Source organism: Coenobita brevimanus, chromosome 38 (assembly GCF_032717465.1).
Source record: "Coenobita brevimanus isolate Jiangsu-jjx chromosome 38, ASM3271746v2, whole genome shotgun sequence".
Taxonomy (NCBI): Eukaryota; Metazoa; Arthropoda; class Malacostraca; order Decapoda; family Coenobitidae; genus Coenobita; species Coenobita brevimanus.
The window spans coordinates 48,279,166-48,298,030 of NC_136991.1; the positions used below are offsets into that span (position 1 = coordinate 48,279,166).

The following is an 18,865-nucleotide window of genomic DNA, read 5'->3' on the forward strand; positions in this document are numbered from 1 at the left end:
GACATGTGGAGAGAATGGAGAATGAAAGACTGACTAAGAGGGTGTATGTAGGTGAGGTGGAGGGAGGGAGAGGGAGGGGTAGACCGAGGATGAGGTGGAGGGATGGAGTTGAGAGGTATATGAGGGAGGGGGGGGTGAGTTGGGGGGAGGGGAGTCAAATGGTGGGTGACAGAGTGACTTGGAGGCGTTTTGTCTGCGGCCACCCTTTGCGGGATTAGGGCATCGGGCTATAGATAGATAGATAGACTCATATACACCTACTTGTCTGAAATCCGCTAAAAAAAATTGTACTTAATATAAATTAATTTAAAAATTAGGTTTCAGAGCTAAAATGCGCCTGTGTTAGCAGATATTTCCCCTTCAGATCATCAGCATGCCTTGACAGCCTTCTATTTTGCATAAATATTTTGAGTACAAAAAATGTATCTGTATTGTAAATCAATATTTATACAAAAGTCAGTCAAGGTGAGTTGTTAGGCTAGAGGCAAAACACTTCTGCCAACTAAGAAATTTTTGCACTGAATCCTGATTTTCTATTCATAATTAAATTAAGGACAAATTCTTGACTGAATTTTAAATAATTAGGTGTGCAAACCTATATGGTGATAAAGATTCAAATATTTTCCAATTAAAATTGCCGATTCAGTCCAAGATCGAGTTCACATTCGATGATTTGCGTGTTTGTATCTCGGTCAGCTGATCAGTGGTTGGTTCACCTGATGGTGATCCATACCTTGTTCATTTTCCTCTTTTTCCTCAGCTCTCTGATCATCTTCTATCATACCCTTCACATTCTTATCAACAGCTGTCCAAGCAACCATTCTTAGGGTTTTAGCTAGCAAAATACCGCTATTGTGTCAGTTATTATTATTGTGTTGTGTCAGTGTTATTATTTTATGTACTGTGTATGTTAGTTATGTTGGTATAGGTAGCCTATATTCCAGAATGCCCTAGAATATTGGAATAATTGCCGGACAATATTGGAGAATTCGGACAAAGTATGGTAATAGTCCGGGGAATGGTATGTGGGGCCGGACTTTTGGGATTCCCGGACTGGTCTCCCCCCCCCTTTTAATCTGGGAAATTGAGGGTCGAGTGTATATAAAATGGATTTGTATTATTTATCATGGATGTGAAACTATGGTGTGACATGAAAATGAAAAGTCAAGAATAAGAGCAGTGGAGATGGGACTGCTGAGGAATGGATGTGGAGTACAGAGGGTGGATAAGATATGAAATAATTTGATTTGTGAATGATGTGGACTGAGGAAGTCGGTGGACACCAGAATCGAAGAGAGTGTACTGAGATGATATGGTCATGTGGAGAGAATGGATAACAATAGAATGGTGAGAAAGGTATATCTGAGCGAATTTGAAGGAGGGAGAAGGCGAGGTAGGCCAAGGAGAAGATGGAGAGATATGGTGGATGAGTGTGTGAGGAAGAGAGGTTTGGAAGTCGGTGAGGCTAGGGAACCGACAAGAGATCAAGCTGGCTGGATGAATGTTGTGAGAAGTGCATGATCGGGGATTTGGCACCGTTTTCTAACGTGGCAGCGTCTGGATTGACTCAGTCGGTTACATTTATGTGAAGCTACGGAATGTGGTGAAAGTTTTTGGCATATCTGATAGAGCCAGGATTCCAGGGGCTTGAATAATGAGTGAATGGAAGTGTGGCCTATTGGATCGGGCAAATTTAGGCTGTCTGGACATTGCTGCTCCTCACCCTGCCCTAGGGTGGGAAAGGAGGTCCGGATGATGATGATGATGATGACGATGATGTGCTGTAGGTGTATATAATGGATTTGTATGATGTACAGTAAAAGTCCTCTCATTCAACATCTGGTCTTATGGTATTTCCGGTCTTTTGGCAATTTTCATAAATAGTGTCATTACGAAGTTCTCTGCTCTTCCGGCACATATGCAGAGCTGATTGGCCAATTTGGTGCTGTTGTCTCTAGATCTAGCACATTTCATAATAACTGAATGCTTTTCATAATAATTAGTGCCAATAAAAGTAATACCTCGATATATGATACCCCTAGATGAGATACCCCGGCTTAACAATGGGGGTAGAAATTGCACCATACCCCTCCTAATGATGGCCAAACCCCGGTTTAACGATGGGTTTTGATTTTTCTTACCGATTATGGTGATATTTTAGACTAAAATTGTGTGTTTGGGTTGATTTATAAACTGCTTTTAGACTTCAGTTAATGTGTTTTAGCCACAGGGGGGATGAACTTTGTCATTTTGGGGTTCAGTTTACTAAGCTTGATTTTTTCCAAACTTATCTTTGACGATATTCAGATTATATTTGTTGGTTTAGGTGAGTTATTTACAGGTGTTAGGCTTAGGTTAGCTTCCTTGACAGCTGTTAGGCCATTTTGATTGTCTTTAAACCTGTTTTTGGGCTCATCTGGGTGGGTTTTGGACTTGGTTTGAGGGGAAACCCAAGGCTAGTAAACAGTCCACATTGAAATACATGTTAACAATACCCCGATATACGATACCCCGCCTAACGATGGGGTTTTACCTAACCAATTAGATCGTTAAACCGGGTTATGCCTGTATTAGATTTTTTTCTCTATCTAACACATTTTGAAATTCAATCTAGCGCATAAGTTTGAACAGTTCATCTATAGCTTAGCACTTTTGAAGATTTCTGCATGCCAACACTGCATGTGCCGTCGGCCATCATGACTCACGAGTGTCTGGCTTTGTGAGCGAGACCTTTTGAAAGTTTAGAAACTTTATTGTGCTATATTATGGTCATCCTTTTGTTCTCATGTTATGCTATTGGATCTACTAGTGGAAAGCCTACTGATGTTGTGAAAAAATGCACCCGCAAGGTACTGGCTATCACCAAGAAGATTGAATTATTGAAAAAATGGAGGCAGGTGTTCCTAGGAAGAAGATAATGGAAGGTTTTGGTGTGAGCTCTTCCACTATATTCGACCGTAAGAAACAGAAGGCCGATTTAGTGCTTAGGGTTGACCAATAATACTTGCTAGACATTTTGTTTACATTGGCGTGACTAACCATGATTGCAAGAAACTTTTTGGCTGTTTTTTCCAGTCATTCGGCAGTTTCTGTTCTTTCAGCTCCTGCTTGGTCCCAAAGATTCCAAATGCAAGGACTTTTACTGTACACTGCAGCAGGTATATATAATGGATTTGTATGATATATATTGTATTGCAGGTGTATATGATGGATTTGGGAGCCCAAGTCATAAACGTGAAGGCTCATGGGATATCATTGAAGATCTCAAGCTAAACAATGCAATCAGGGAAGTGTTCCTTAATCGCTTCACTCACCTCTTTGCCGCCTATGACCACTTTGTTATACAGCCACACTGCCAGGTGAGATCTATGTTTTTGTTCCCATTTTGCACTTAGAAAGAGAAATTGGTTGTATATTCTTGATTAAATTGAATATTCATGTTTAATTACTGAGATTGCTTAACTCTTTCACATTGGGTGGCACGTCAAAGTGCTGCTAAGGATATGTCTGTAGCCATCAGGTTTCACATATACTTGTTCTGGACTATTAAATTTGTGCATCAGTACTGGGGGCCCAGTAGTGGTTCAGTATCAGGAGGTGACAAGACTGAGGAGTTGCTACCACGGGAGGACTATTTTATTGTCTGTTATTTTCGTCACAAATGAGAAGTATGTCGAGGCATGCAGTATGAGATGTTTTGCTTCCATGACATCTTACTTGGATCTGGTGGAAGCAGTGTCTGATGACTCAGATTATATTGTCAGATGAATGTGAGAGTGGAAATGAAAGTGCTATAATGAGAGAGAGAAAAAAAGAAAATTTTTGAGTTTACCATTATACCAAATGGCATACGTCTGGCAGTGGAGGAGCTCCAACACCACAGGTATTGACAGCTCACCACACAGGTAAATATATATATATTTTTTCTCACATTTTATTAGACATCATTTTCTTCAGGAAAGTATGGTCTGTTTTTTGGTGTGGAATATTTTATCAAAACATTTACCATATATCTCAAAACCCCTGTGTATGGGACATCCAGAAAAAAAAAAAAAAAAAAAAGTTAATGTTACCCCAGATGTGTTGATATTGGATTAAATTAAATGCTCAGCTCAAAAGTACAACACCCAGCAGTGATTAAATTGCAACTTAAGGCATAATTATTTAAAAGTATTATAGCTGCCCTATCAGTTTTCTAGAAAGGTGATTAAATTTAGTGCTTGACTCAGGACTGCAGCACACCAACAGGATGAATACAGATGAATGGTGGTTAATTTGTAATACGAGATTTAGAAATTTATTCTGATAAATGTTTGAGTCACTTCCTGCGGTGCTGGCCATTCTATCCATCCATCCATCCATCCATTGCCAGACCATTCTGAATATAAAAAATAGTCCCCAGTCACTATTAGAGCCATGATCTGAAGTGAGAAAACTTTCATTCATTTTTTTAGTGGTGTTTTGGCTTGTAGGAATTCCTCAACTAGTCACTAGTATATCAGCTTATTGGAACCCCACAGCTGATCACCAATTTATACATCAGCTTAGACGTGACTACACTGTTCCAAGCAAGGTTATCAAGATATAACATTCCGCCTGGTCGAAGTCACTTCCGGCTGACACTCTCCACCAAATGTCTTCTCACACACTGGAGATAGTGGATAATCGGTGTAGATCCTGTTGAAGGAACGGTAGAGGTAGCATGTGCAGGTGACAGAAAACTGAGCAGATTTATCTCTCTTTATTGGCTACAGAAAGATACAACTGCGACACAGAGAGAGCCCAGAGTAAATACGTCCCTCTCATTTGAATGATAAGTGCCTTCTACCCTAGCTGGCCATCTTCCCCTCTGGGAGTGGAGGTCAGCTAAATCAGAGGTGCCAAACCCCGCAGACAGCTGAGATTTATACATGAATAGAAGCAGCACAACTTTACCATGCACATTATACGCCTCAATAAAGTAGTATTGATTACATTAGAGTATACCAACAGGGTAAATATTTCCCCCAAGACTTTAAACATATATACAATTCATATTTCTCTGTCACCTTCCCTTTACCCTCGTTGTTTATGATAGAAAATGCTGGGCTCTGCAAGTCTAGTGCTCATCTCATTCCCACACCACACTTATAGTAAGATGGTGTTTGGTTGATTATCATCATACTATATTACACACGCATTAATTATGTTTAAACACCTTTGTATGTAATATGTAAAAATAGCGTGAGACTACAACTCATCATGGAAACGATGTCCGGCACCAGAACAGTGGTGTCTTGCCTTTCATCATTTAATATGGTAGCTGGGCATTTTCATCCCACTTCTAATCTGCTTCATCTCAATTCATCATCATCATCATCATCATCATCATCATCATCATCATCATCATCATCATCATCCCAATCCTGTGTTGCCCCATGAGGAGCATAGGAGCCAGGGGCTAGGCAAGATGGTCCTGATATTTAAGATGTGAGTGACCAGCCTCACTCATACCTGAGTGGCATTATGTGTGCAATAAACCCCAACCACCCCTTGGATATAAACCTGCACAGGCCCAATCCGATTGGAGCACCTTAATTACCCACTAAACCACCGTGCACCAAAATTTGGTTATATGGTTACCACCCAGTGTAGTTAATGGTTGCCTGGTTTTCAGGAAACCATTTGGTTTGTCATTCAGTGTAGAGTCACCTGTAGACAGAAAGCAGAGGAAAGAATGAAGGAAAGAAGGGCAGAAGAGGAAGGAAGGAAGAGAGGAAAGGGCAGACACCAGAGAGCAGCACTACATTGCGTGAGTGGATGGAGAGCACCCCCACTTTTTTTTTTTTATGCAAAGAAGAAGGAACCAAAGGCCAGGGGCCTGCAAATTGCTCCCTCCAAGAAAAACAAAAACAAGATAACAAAGAGCCAGATTCAAGATCCATTCATCTCGATTCATATACAGTACTGTATTAATATTCAGTGAAACCTGGAATAGTGGGTCAGATGTCCTGAATATGTATACAAATATGGAAATGCTACAATATATTTGTGACTAAACTGAATTACTCTATTACTCTGTATTTTCCCTTAATACATTTGTTTTTCTTAACCAGACTGTTTTCTTTTTTCCATCCATTTATTCTAATCCATTTATGTTCATCAATTCTTTTGTCCTCACCATGTCTGGACATTCCAGAATCTGTCTCTGTCCCTCTCAGCCACAGTCTCCTTGAAAATCTCCTTAACCCAATTATCTTTTAACATAATTCAGGAGACAGACATGGAACAGTGGCTCAGCTGCCGTGAGTCTCTACACAACTTCGATAAAGCCACATTCCTCTGTGATCAACCAGAACAACACCTCCCTTTCTTCTCACGTTTCATTGAGTCTCAGATGTTCACCACGCTGGTCGACCACAAGATCTTGGCCAACTGGGGCAAACTTGATGCAAATCTTCGGATATTTGATCGACGCATCAAGGCAATGAGGTCTGGTATATAACTCCTGTTAAAGAATTGTATGTGTGTACACATTTGTCCTTAGCAGATTGCTTAAGATTGCATGTTTTTATAACAGGTCTTGTGCATTAGATGGCTCATTCATGCTACTAGTAAAGTTTAGCAGAAAACCCTCCCTGCATTTTGCTACATTCAGATAACCATAAACTTTTTTTATTGACCAACAGTGACTATTTTTGTTTCTCAGTAAAGATGAAAATTTTTACATTATGGTAGAGGAAGTCCTGAAATTGTGATTGATGTAAAAAATGAATAACAATAATGGTCTTGGCCAGGGTGGCATGAGTGACCCTACTAATGTGTGGGGCTTTGGTATTTACAGGTGCTAGCTTATACAATGTAGAATGACTGCTTCACTGACAGAATCATCTGTCACTCTTTTCACTCCATACAGACGTTAATCTCAAACACCTTCTTAAATAACTTTCATTAACCAAGCACTCCCCTTAGAAAAAACATTTCAGAATATTAGATTTCTTATAGATACACATTTCACATTTTCTCAACCCATAAACATCATCAGCACAAAAGCTTCCTTGAAACTTGATGCTTGAAAACAGTCATAGGCATTGCCTTCAAATAGCAGAAAGAATAACTGAAAACAGTCTATAAGGAGTTCATCTGGTCAAAAAAACATAATGCAAGCTCAGACTGGCCCTGATTGTAGCAGTCACAAACATGGAAAAACTTCACTAACACAAAACAAACTTTAAAAATAATAATAGATGCACAGATTCCACAGATGTTAATCACTATTGCTGACAAACGTAGTACTCCCTATCAAGGACCCCATGAACATAAAAGGTACAAATATAGTACTCCCAGCCAAGGACTCCATGAACATGAACAGTACAAATATAGTACTCCCAGTCAAGGACCCCATGAACATGAAAGGTACAAATATAGTACTCCCAGTCAAGAACCCCATGAACATGAATGGTACCCATTTCATTTCTTCATCACTGGATCCATCCCACCTATATAACTTTGTGTTGCTCCACCCTGACCACAAAGAAACAAATAACGAACAACTTCCCATCACTACATGTCTGCTCCTCCACATACTCTCATACTCACTGCATGTACCTCACGCTAACATCACAGGTGACCCCCTGTCTGCCTGACTTCAACAAAAAGATCGTGGAGTGCATGGCTGAAATTACTGATTTCTTGTAGTCCATTAGGTTCACTTCCTGATCAGCTTAGGGCAACAACAGCTAAACAACTACCATAGTTCTGAATTTGTATGTTAGTGTAGATTGAAGTTTTACAGTTTCCTTGGAAATCTTTGAATGGGCTTAGCATAATCAACACATGAAGAGCTGAGTGAGTGTTGTCTTGAACCAACAGGAACTGATATATCTGCCCGGTATTTACAGAATATAAGCAGTATAATAGTGTTCATAGTAAGTAGTTACAATTTCAGTTTTCAAATTAGACTTTGTCTCTCTGACTATCTATAGTACTAAATTCTTCAAACAAGAAAAATAATACAGTCTGCAATGTTAGATCAGTTTCAGGAATTCTGTGAAGAAGTAAATGTTATTACTGTAGTAGTGGGAGTGTCCACGAGAACTTGCATACTGTATCTAACTACTGATAGTCATATATCGTAACAATGAGCAGTTTATTGCATGTACTATGAGAGTGGCAGTGAGGAGGAGCTTTCCTATTGTGCTGCCATTGTCCTGGGTGGACCAAGCAGATGCAACTCTTGCCTGGTAACAGAACCTCCTCATCCCACCTGCATCCTTTGAAGAAGACCTGGTCCAGCCTGGCAGGGCAGAGTCTTCCACATGAAGCTAGCTGGTCTCTATGCCATTTTTTACAATAAGGGAAATGGCACTTCAGTGTTTTTTTCCCAGATTCTCACACTATCTGGAGACATTGGGAGCAATCTTGGCCCTGTTTGCTCCCTGCATATACAAATGCAAGACATATACATGGATCTGTTTGATGCATTTCATGCAGAAAATGGATCCATATCATGTGTACTACACTAACAGTTGCCAGACAGTATCACTGCACCTGGGTATCAGGCACAGCGCGCATCCACAAGACACACTTCCTGTCACATCAGACACAGCTTCCACCCTCTTTTCCAACAACTTTCCCACTCACACAACCACAGACATCACAAGTAAGTCTGTACAGACAAGCACATCACCTACTTGTTGTATATCACCTAGAACACAGATAAACACAGTACAGCAAGATGTTGATGGCCTCTGCAAAAAAACATTAGAAACCACATTTCCGTCTTGACCATTGTATAAACATAGTACTCGTACAAGAAAGAAAACTGACACACAACATACCCCGCAGATCAGACACTACTCACACATTCACTCATACAGAACTGGGGACCGTGGAGGAGGCCTCATTACATACACTTACCCATCAGTCTTCTACAGAGACACAACACAAACAGCACACTCACTTCTCCAGAATTGCACAACATTGGAAATACAGTCACTCAGTGTCAGATGTGGTTGCAAACAAGAAATCAACATTTTTAACTAACAGTATAGAAACTTTTACATACTCGCTTCATGTGCAGGGTAATACAGCACCTAAATCACTACACTATACTACAAGCCCTCTCCTGACCTCCACCCATCTGAAGTGGTCTTAAATAGAGGTGACTGAGCTCACCTACCTAGGCTTTGAACAGGACATCACCCAGCTCTCCTCAGCTGCCAGCCAAAATTTGGGTTTGATGTAGTCAGATGACATGCTCAGCCCATTGAGCAGACCCACAGAAAATAACACACATAGTGGAGCACTACACATCACATGCCACACTAAGATGCAGACACAGTATCAGCAGTTTAGGGAACCTATGGGGCAACCCCATTGGCTTGGTTGCCTTCCTTCATTTGACAGATCTGCTCAGTCAGAAAGGCTTTGTTTGAGCAACAACAGCTGTGATTGTTTTGATAACATAACCTTCATTTGACCCCCCTACAGAGAGCACTACAATGATGGTATGGTGAGAACTCCTTCCTATGAGACTTGTGCTACTATTCGAGAGACTCAGCAAATTCTAGAGAAAAGACTCGCACATATTGACTACCGTGCCCCTGCCCCTCAGCCCATGGACCCCCAAGCTGAGTCTTGTACACAGTTCAATCCTGGACACTTCCCTCTACTGGACCGGATAGCACTCAACAAGGAGCCCCATAAGTGAGTACCATAACATTCATGTTGGTGTAGCATTGCATGATTAATTCTGAGCAGTACTGTTTATATTTACAGTAGGGCCCCCATTTATGCGACAGTTTGGTGGACAAACAAGCACTCATAAATGGAAAACACATAAATGGAACCACAGGCCTCATGGGAGAAGTGGAGTTTGGTGGGCAGACGATCCCCACTTTAGGGGTTAGACTTATGATACCTATTATATTCACATTCACATGGACACTAATACTCGATTATAAAGAACTGTGATTTGTAGAGTGATACTCTTATGTTTCACTCCTCGACTTAGCAATGTAATAGCAGCCAAACGATATGCAACTCGTGCGAAAATAAGCAAAATTGTGCGACTGGCAAATAATCATGAGGTCAGTGGAGGGCAAGCCAGGGGCAGACTGAGCACTATATTTAAATGGCGGGAGCGGCAAACTACCACCCAACTCTGAAACTGACTCACAAGCGGCGCAGTAGCTACGCACAGCCAGCTGACTTCAACTCCACTCATCCACTAGTGATGGGCGATAGTCACTTTTTTCAATAATCGATTATTTCGATTACTTTTGTGGTCAGTAATCGATTAGTAATCTATTATTTTCGATTACTTTTACCTTAAAATAGATATTACATGAATATATTGGTAGAGAATAAAGTATAAAATTTTATGATCTTCAGTGAACACTCTGTCTCTGTCTGTCTGTCTGTCTGTCTCTCTCTCTCTCTCTCTCTCTCTCTCTCTCTATCTCAGCTCTGCACCAGCCAGGCCACCACAGCCTGGCATCAAATGATTGAGTGCATGCATAATTGCGTTTCTTCTCGAATTTAGGCCACTATGTGTAGCGAACCGCATAAAATGAGTTAATTTCGCATAAACTGATAATTATTGAATGAATATTTTGCCGCTCGCATAAATGGAGAAATGCATAAACTAAACATGCATAAATGGGGGCCCCACTGTATCTGAATATGTATGAGAAAGTACCAGGCTTCCTCATTTAATACAGTTTAGGATAAGTGAAATTTCGTCACCTTTGTTTTGATACCATAAACAGTACCTTTAAAATTCTTGATGGTTAGTTTCCCCAAAACCCTGTTAACTCCAAAAGCCATGAGTACTTCCCATCGGTCTACACTTAGTCTTCAGTTAACTGATAACCATATAGAAGCCATCTGGATTCATTATTTTGTAAGCAGCAATAAAAAAAAAAGAAAAAAAAGAAATACCCTTTCCCTTCCCTCACTTTAACACCATAAACAGATATTAGAACATTCACTGTATGAATACATACAGTACAGTGCAAATTGAGTAGTACAGTAATAAGATAGATACACTGATTAAAATTTAAATGGAGAGTAGTTGTGTGCGCATCATTTTAAATACATAAAAGCACTAGTTTACATAGAATATATATTAAACTCTCAGTCATCCATTGTCACAATAGCCAGCCCAACGCAATATCTGGTGCTGCTGGTTCGGATCTATTAAAGCAGTATCTGGTGAAATTATGCAATATCCGGTGCCGAAACAGGATGTAACCGGCAGTTGTATGCAATATCCGGCATCGAGGTGTATCAACTGGCTCATAAATGGTAGCCAACCAACGCTGTACTGTATTACAGTACTGTCGTACAGTATTTTATCATTATTGTATTTTATGCTTAATTTTCATCTTTTGCTTATGGGAAAGTTTTTAAGATACAGGGTACAGATGATAATAATGCAGTATCAGGTGCGACGCCGAATATTGAGCCGATGGGGGAGTACTATGCAATATCCAGCATAGGGCTTGGCTGAATTACGCCAGATAATTGAGAATTTACTGTGGTTAGTGCGGCAGCAAGGAGTCTTGCAGTATGGAATCCCCCTCATTTAAATTAAACTCTTGAATGAAAAATGGCAGCTTTAAATCTGTGAATAGTTCCATCCATCTGTCATCTACTCCAGCGTTGCCTCATGAGGAGCGTAAGAGCCCGGGGCTGGGCAATTTGGTCCTGACATAAAATATGAAAGTGACCAGCGTCACTCATCCCTGAGTGGCATTACATGAGCAGTAAACCTCGACCACCCCTTGGACATAAACCTGCACAGGCTCAGTCTGATTGGAGTGCCTTAATTGCCCACCAGGCACCATAATTTGGTTATCTCGTTACCACCCAGCATAGTAAATGGTTTCCTGGTGTACAGGAAGTCATTTGGCATGTCGCTCAATGTAGAGTCACCCATAGACACAAGGAAGAGGAAAGAATGAAGGAAAGAAAGACAGGAGAGGAAGAATGGAAAGAAGGAAGGAAGAGAGGAAAGGGTAGGCATCCTAGAGCAGCACTGCAACGAGTGAGTGGATGGTGAGCGCCCCCACCAACCATTTAGATAATAGTGTAAATAATAATGTACTCTGTCATCAGCAAATAAGCTAAATTTGAGCTGAGACTTATTGCTTTAATCTTTTACAGGAGCAAAAAGAGGAGCAGCCAGGCATGGAGGCGGCGGGAGAGACAAGAGAGGCATTTAGAACACACAGGTTTGACGCCAGACCAGCGAGACAGAGTCATGACAGAAGCCAAAGCAAAGTTGCAACCCAAGCTGGCAGACATGTCACCTGCACACATGGCACACACCAACTGGAAATTTGTTGAACAGCTCTTGAAGGTTAGGTAAAGTTGTCTGCTTGGTTGACACTGGCATCATGTATTTGTGTTGTATTTCAGGGATGTTTTTTGTAAGCAGTCTGGCCAGTTTCTACAGTGAACAGGTCTTCATAGTAGTCAGTTAATATCAGAGGTTATTTTGTTTTGTTGTATTTGTCAGTTTGTATCCTACCTCTCAGAGAACATCATGTGATGAGGAGATGAGCATTCCAAGGAACATCTTTTTTAATGGGAGGTATTTCCTGTTTAAGGGAGTGACATTTGGTGGTCCATTTATCAAGTACAATCCTCCCCACATCATACAGAGCAAACTGAGTGCCCCAGCTACCATGAGTCCAGGACATGCAATTTTCTCTTATATTAGATCTGTATTTTTACTGCAAGACATTACCCAAATGCATTTTTCCCCTCCCTCTTACCCGTTACCATAGTGATAGCATAGCACCAAATGAGCATTCAGTCAAATCTGGTGATTGGCAGGGGAAATTTTGTACTAGACACCTTCATGAAGCTGTGATTGTTATTATGATTTAATTAAGGTGCATGAAGTAGTGAATGTTGTGATTTAATTAAGGTACTTATCATTATTATTTTAAGCAAGTATCAGTCAGATTAAATCAGCACATTTTAGCATCATTTAGTGTATCCAGACAAGACAAATGAACATAGGTTGGGATGATCCTATAAACCGGTCAGATTTCCAGATTGTGTCTTCTGTTATGTGACAGTCTTTTAAAGTTTTTTCCTTAAATAAAGAGCTAATTTCATCATATACCACAATCAAGCTTAGTTTATCCAGGACATGCTTACTGTAGTATAGCTGAACCGTATATATCTGAAGCCTGACAGATCTAATGTAAAATAACTACAGTGGAATCTCCTAAATCATGGTCTTATGAGACTGGGTACAGGCCACGATTTGAGAATTTCGCGAGTTAGAAATAACTAATCTGATGGGGAAAATTACTGATGAATCTTTCATCTTGGACAAGTTGCCCCCCTTACCCCCAAAGCCACATCATACTGGTCAAAACCTACATCAAACTAGTCATCAGCAAACACTAACAACCTGGAAAAGGAATTAGTAAAGCATATTTAATGGAAATGAACAGTTTTGTAAGATTCTTACCTGACTTTGACTGATGACATTGCTTGAATGTACAGGGGAGGAGGGAGGAGCTCGGGACTATCCGGCAGGATTTATTTTTGGCCATGATCCTGTTAGGCTGACAACATTTAGACCATACCTAACCTAACCTAACCTATATTATGGTTGTAAGGCAATTTGGCCATTTCCCACTTTAGGCCGCTATGGCTGAACTGGTTTACAGTCAAAATGACCAGAACGCAGAGAGAGGGGTTCTGAGGCTTGAGCAAACTACAGCCTCTCAGTACAAAAACAAGTGTGCTACTGCCTCTGTGCCACTTCCTCCTCATCAGCCTCCCTCAGGAACCCCTCAGAGTTCAGTGTGGAGGCAATGGAAAAGGTGTTGTTGTCACTCTCAGTGCCTCTGTGTTGTCATAAGAGATGTTAATTTGTTGAGCATACCAAATGGGTGTGGCCTTTCCATATTTTCTATAGAAATGAGTCTTTCACAGGTAACTTATTATTCCTGGATTACCACAGCTACTGGGCATTTCTACTGATGCATCTAGTAGGACCAGTGATTGATAAACAACACGGCCATTTGGAGAGATCGTTCATAAACACTGCCGATGGTGACTTGCCAGCCTCCTTGAATATCCCAGTTTTGTTTTTTTCCACTTAATGCTTGCAGTCACAATTCAACTGTTAATTATGTATTATATGTGTGCCAAAATTACCTGACTTGAGATTACGAGTTTGTTGTTACGGGTGGAATCGTTACCCTATTTTGCATTGAAATGAGTCTCAAAGGTTACTTTTTATTATTTCTAGATTACCACAGCAACTGGGCAGTTTTATAAACATTCCTCCAAAAGTTATAAATGGGGATTTACCCTGATACCCTGATACCCTGATGCATCCAGTCAGTGTGGTGGTTGGTAAACATCTGATATTGCAAACTGTTGCCTGATGTTGCCGCATATTATGAAGTCGCCGTTTAGAAATGTTCGATATAGGAGATTCCACTGTAGATGAGATATCAGCACAATATAATGTGGATTTCTTAAGATAAAAGAAATCTAGCTTGATCCAAGCCAGTCTCAAACATGTACAGTGAGCCCCTTAGTTTCACATCCAGTTAGTACTGTACCATGAGGTTAGTGCGAAACCTGAATTTTGCAAACCGAAAAGCATTAATTCATTGGTAAAAAGTCTAATTGGCTGTTGATCTCCTCCCAAAGTCACTCTTTTTCTCACTTTTGAGATATAATTATCATAAAATAGGATACCAGACTAACTGACAACCATATGAATATGATAAAAATGTTAAGAAACATTAAATAAATGGATCACCAGCCTGAAAAATCTTCATCTTATCCTCTGCTGAATACTTTTTCCTCTTCACACCAACTCGATTCTTACGATGTTCTTTTCTCATCTTCTCTCCATCCTTTGAACTTCCCGATATTTCACCATCACCACTATTACCTGGTCCTCCAGTGAATGAAGAGGAAGCCATAATACAGCACAGGTAGACCACACCAGAACAATAGCTGAATGAAGGGAAAGACAATAAAAGTGACCATGGCTGCGATCACAACCTGAGCACCACACACAGTCTCACAGCCGGCAGGAACTGTGAAAACATCATGGCTGACAACAGCTGACAATTTCCTTGCCCATCAGTGCCCCATATATTGACGCGAAAGGTGAATTCTTGATCATGAGACATACTGTAAGTTCTTTTAAATTCTGGGCTTCTCTGCGAAAGGTTTGTGAACCTAAATCACACGAAGCATAAGGGCTCACAGTAGTAGCATTATAGCTGAGCTCAGCCAAGCACGGCATAACTGAACATGCTTATCTTAACTGCAGGAATGCAAGATGCGAACCAAGAGGATGTTGGTGGAGAAGATGGGGTCAGAGGCAGTGGAGCTTGGCCATGGGGTCATGAAAGCCAGTTTGGTTGGGGTGGAGGAGAATACTCTGATTACATCACTCTCTGACCTCCTTGAACGTGTGTGGGCCCATGGACTTCAGGCAAAACAGGTACACAAAGTCTCCCTCTTCTTTCCTTTCCTTAGAGTTGATAATACTTTGTTGTTATGCTTTCCTGCTGGAGGTCATTTAGGATGGCTACAATACGTATACTTCGCAACTCTGCTTCTCATGCTGTGTCAGGCTGCCCTCCCTCAGGCACTTATACACACCATTGTTCCACCTCATACTTCTCATTCTTCTGTCTGCATAGACTCTTTACATTTTCATTGTCAGTGTTTTGTTTTCCACGTATTTGTTGAGACAAACCATATAATTACAGTCCTCTCAACTGCTGCAGTTTCCACCATGAACTCTCCTCATGGACGGGCTAAGGCAATGTCTCTGCTATGGTACTTTGGCAGATGCATGCAGCTCCTTGTGACTGAAACCCTTACCCAAACCAGCTAATAATCATTCAGTAGACTAAAACACTAATATATTCAGTCAGCAGCTTGTGCTCCTATCGAAAAGATCATTGCAGCTACAATCCTCTTAAGTACAGATATTAAGTTCTTGTTCATTGCTTTATTTACACTGTTGTTCATTTGTTCTGAAATTTTTCTTGGTAACTCCACAAGCATTTATTTTTCTTCTCAGGTCCTTCCCATTATCATTTGTGGCTTGTGTTGTTCTACTTGCACTGTAAGGCTTCATTGATATGAGTCACAGTTGATCCCACAATATTCTTATGGTTGGATTTCTACTTTAGTTTTCGAATGCAAACCGTTTATCACAATTTTAGAAGCATCTTTCACTTTTCTGTCATTTTAGGACTTCTCCCTAATTTAATAGAATTTGATATAGTTAAATGAATATGTATTTGATTATTCTAGTGTGTTAGGTGGGTGTGCTCACCATCCACTGACTCGATGTAGTGTGACTGCCATTTCCTCTCCTCCTTCCTTCTTTCCTTCCTTCCTCTTATGTCCTTCTCTCCATTCTTTCCTCTTTCATCCATCTACAGGTGACTGCACTGAGTGACAAGCCAAATGGTTTCCTGTACACCAGGAAACCATTTACTATGCTGGGTGGTAACCATATAACCAAACCATGGCACCTGGTGGTTTAGCAAGTACTTGTACTTAAGATGCTCCAGCCAGATTGAGCCTGTGTCGGTTTATATCCAAGGGTTGGTTGGGGTTTATTGCTCATGTAATGCCACTCAGGGTTGAGTGAGGTTGGTTGCTCTCATCTTAAATGTCAGAACCAACTTGCCTTGCTTCGGGCTCCTATGTTCCCCATGGGGCATCACAGAATTAGATTATGTATCTATGTACTGTATGTTCAGTTCAGTATCTCCGTATCCCTTTATGTGGTCATTGGATCAGAGAGATTTTTATAGGCTTAACATCATGCAGTAGTTTTACGTTTGTAGTTGAATGGGGAGTTAATAAAGTTAATTACCTGTATAGTAACAGTACAGTAGTTAATGAGAATACTGCAGATTTTTTATATTTAAGTCACTCAGATGTTGTGCGATCAAATACAGACTCAGGATGAGAACTTTCTTCTACATCTGAAAATTTTTCACCAAAAGAACAAGTGGCTGGTCACCTTGCTTAGATATCTGGACTGAGTAGCCTTGCTCCTGATGCCGGTGCTCCTGATAAGGCAACACAGAATTGATGATGGATGGTTGAATGGATTCCAGTTGGCATGTATCTGAGAAGAACGTAGAATGGACATTGTTAAATCCATCCATCCATCATCTAATTCTACGCTGCCCCATGAGGAGCGTAGGAGTCCGGGGCTAGGCAAGTTGGTCCTGACATTTAATATATGCCATAAATCTGTTATGGATCGGGGTGGGGGGGGGGGGACTACAAAGTTGGCTGGAAGTCAAGAACTATCTTACACTCCTTGTCTTTTAGGGTAGAGTTCATGCAGTCAGTTGAAGGTTTGAGTGTTTAATCCTGGCCAAAACCAATGGGTGATATCACCAAGGGCATCAAGTTGCATAGTCATACAGTTCTTAATTTAACAATACTCCTCAAAATAGGTGCAATGCCTTAGCCTAGCCTGTCACCAGTAGGGACATGTATGTTGTTAAACTTGCGTGATCTCCATCCTGAACTTCTAAATCTCTCCCATAGGGTAAATCTGCGTTGTGGTCTCATTTGCTCAACTTCCAAGAGATCGAGGAGTGTGATGACTCCTCCAGACCGATGAACCCAAACTTCCTCTCCCCAGGTGAGTTTATTTTTTTTCTTTCTTTTTTTTCCCTGCAGACCACATGTTGAAGCAGGTATTGAAAAACATTGTTTTATGTTATCGATATGAAATTATAATCCTGATCTGCTGATTTGCAGAAAAAGAAGCAGTAATCAGTTTGGGATGTTCTTTCCTGTGAGCTTTTTGTTTTATGTGGTAAACTATACATCACAGCCTCTTTTATCATAATTTTTCCCCTATAATGTCAACATGTCATGTGTATCAGTGTATTTAATGTAATTGTGGATCAGTCTTTATGAATGTGTACAGTCAGGAGCTTATTGCCAACAGCAGCATTTAGTCTTCCATTATAGTTTGTTGTTCCTTGTGGACCTGAATAACTGTATAATACACCAACGGTATGTCTCTGAAATTCCTTGATGTGGACAGTCATAATGCCAGTAATCTGCAGCCTGGTGTGATACATATCTCAGTAGTTTGTGTTAAGTAGCTAAAGAGCTAGATATCGATGAATGTGTTCAGTGTATTATGTACATACCACTATGTCCATAAATTCCTTTATGCGAATAAAAGATTGCTCTGCTAATGGAATGCACAGTATATGTTCATCTCAAGCTGTATCTCAGACTGTAGTATTCAGCTGTATGGGATGCTTTAAGCTGTCCTTATAGTATAAGTTCTTAATATAATATGGGACCCATATTCCCAGGCCTTGTAGTCATCAAGCATTTGATACCTAGCAGCCATAGAATCAGAATGGAAATTTTTTCTTGTTTTGGTGCAATGAAAGTAGTATTTGTACCTAAAATTCAAGTTATCCAGATGTTAGATTGAAAAGTAATTGTTTTCTGTGTCATATTTCACGCTGATAATTTTCATCTAATGAATAGGTTCATAACTATAACAGTTATCTCTGCTAACATGTTAACTACACAAAATATACAACCATAAAGATATAAAAACCCTAAATCATCCTTTTTAATATATCATTTCGGGTAATGAGTGAGGCAGTGGCTTTTTTTTTTTTTTTTTTTTTTTTTTACATAATTATGTACATATGGAGGTTATACATATCAGTTGTCTTTGTAATGGTATGTGCATCCAGTTTTTATATGTGTGTAGTGCAGTAAGACAACCATTAGATTGGCTTATATACCAGTAAGATAGTGGGGGGGGAAAAAAAGAAAAAAAAAATGCTTTTCAGCGGGTAGTTTTGTTGAA

The 18,865-nt window shown here is 40.3% G+C and overlaps 1 protein-coding gene across 1 annotated transcript in view; it reads left to right on the forward strand.

The window, feature by feature from the left end:
* Window positions 1-18,865, forward strand: part of pns (DENN domain containing pinstripe) — a 160,851-nt gene that overhangs the window by 118,451 nt on the left and 23,535 nt on the right. Inside the window, exons 11-16 of the mRNA XM_080269829.1 lie at window positions 3,199-3,359; window positions 6,254-6,471; window positions 9,472-9,687; window positions 12,151-12,346; window positions 15,308-15,481; window positions 17,566-17,662. Of these exons, the coding sequence (XP_080125955.1) occupies window positions 3,199-3,359; window positions 6,254-6,471; window positions 9,472-9,687; window positions 12,151-12,346; window positions 15,308-15,481; window positions 17,566-17,662 (1,062 nt within the window). The remainder of the gene's footprint in view (window positions 1-3,198; window positions 3,360-6,253; window positions 6,472-9,471; window positions 9,688-12,150; window positions 12,347-15,307; window positions 15,482-17,565; window positions 17,663-18,865) is intronic.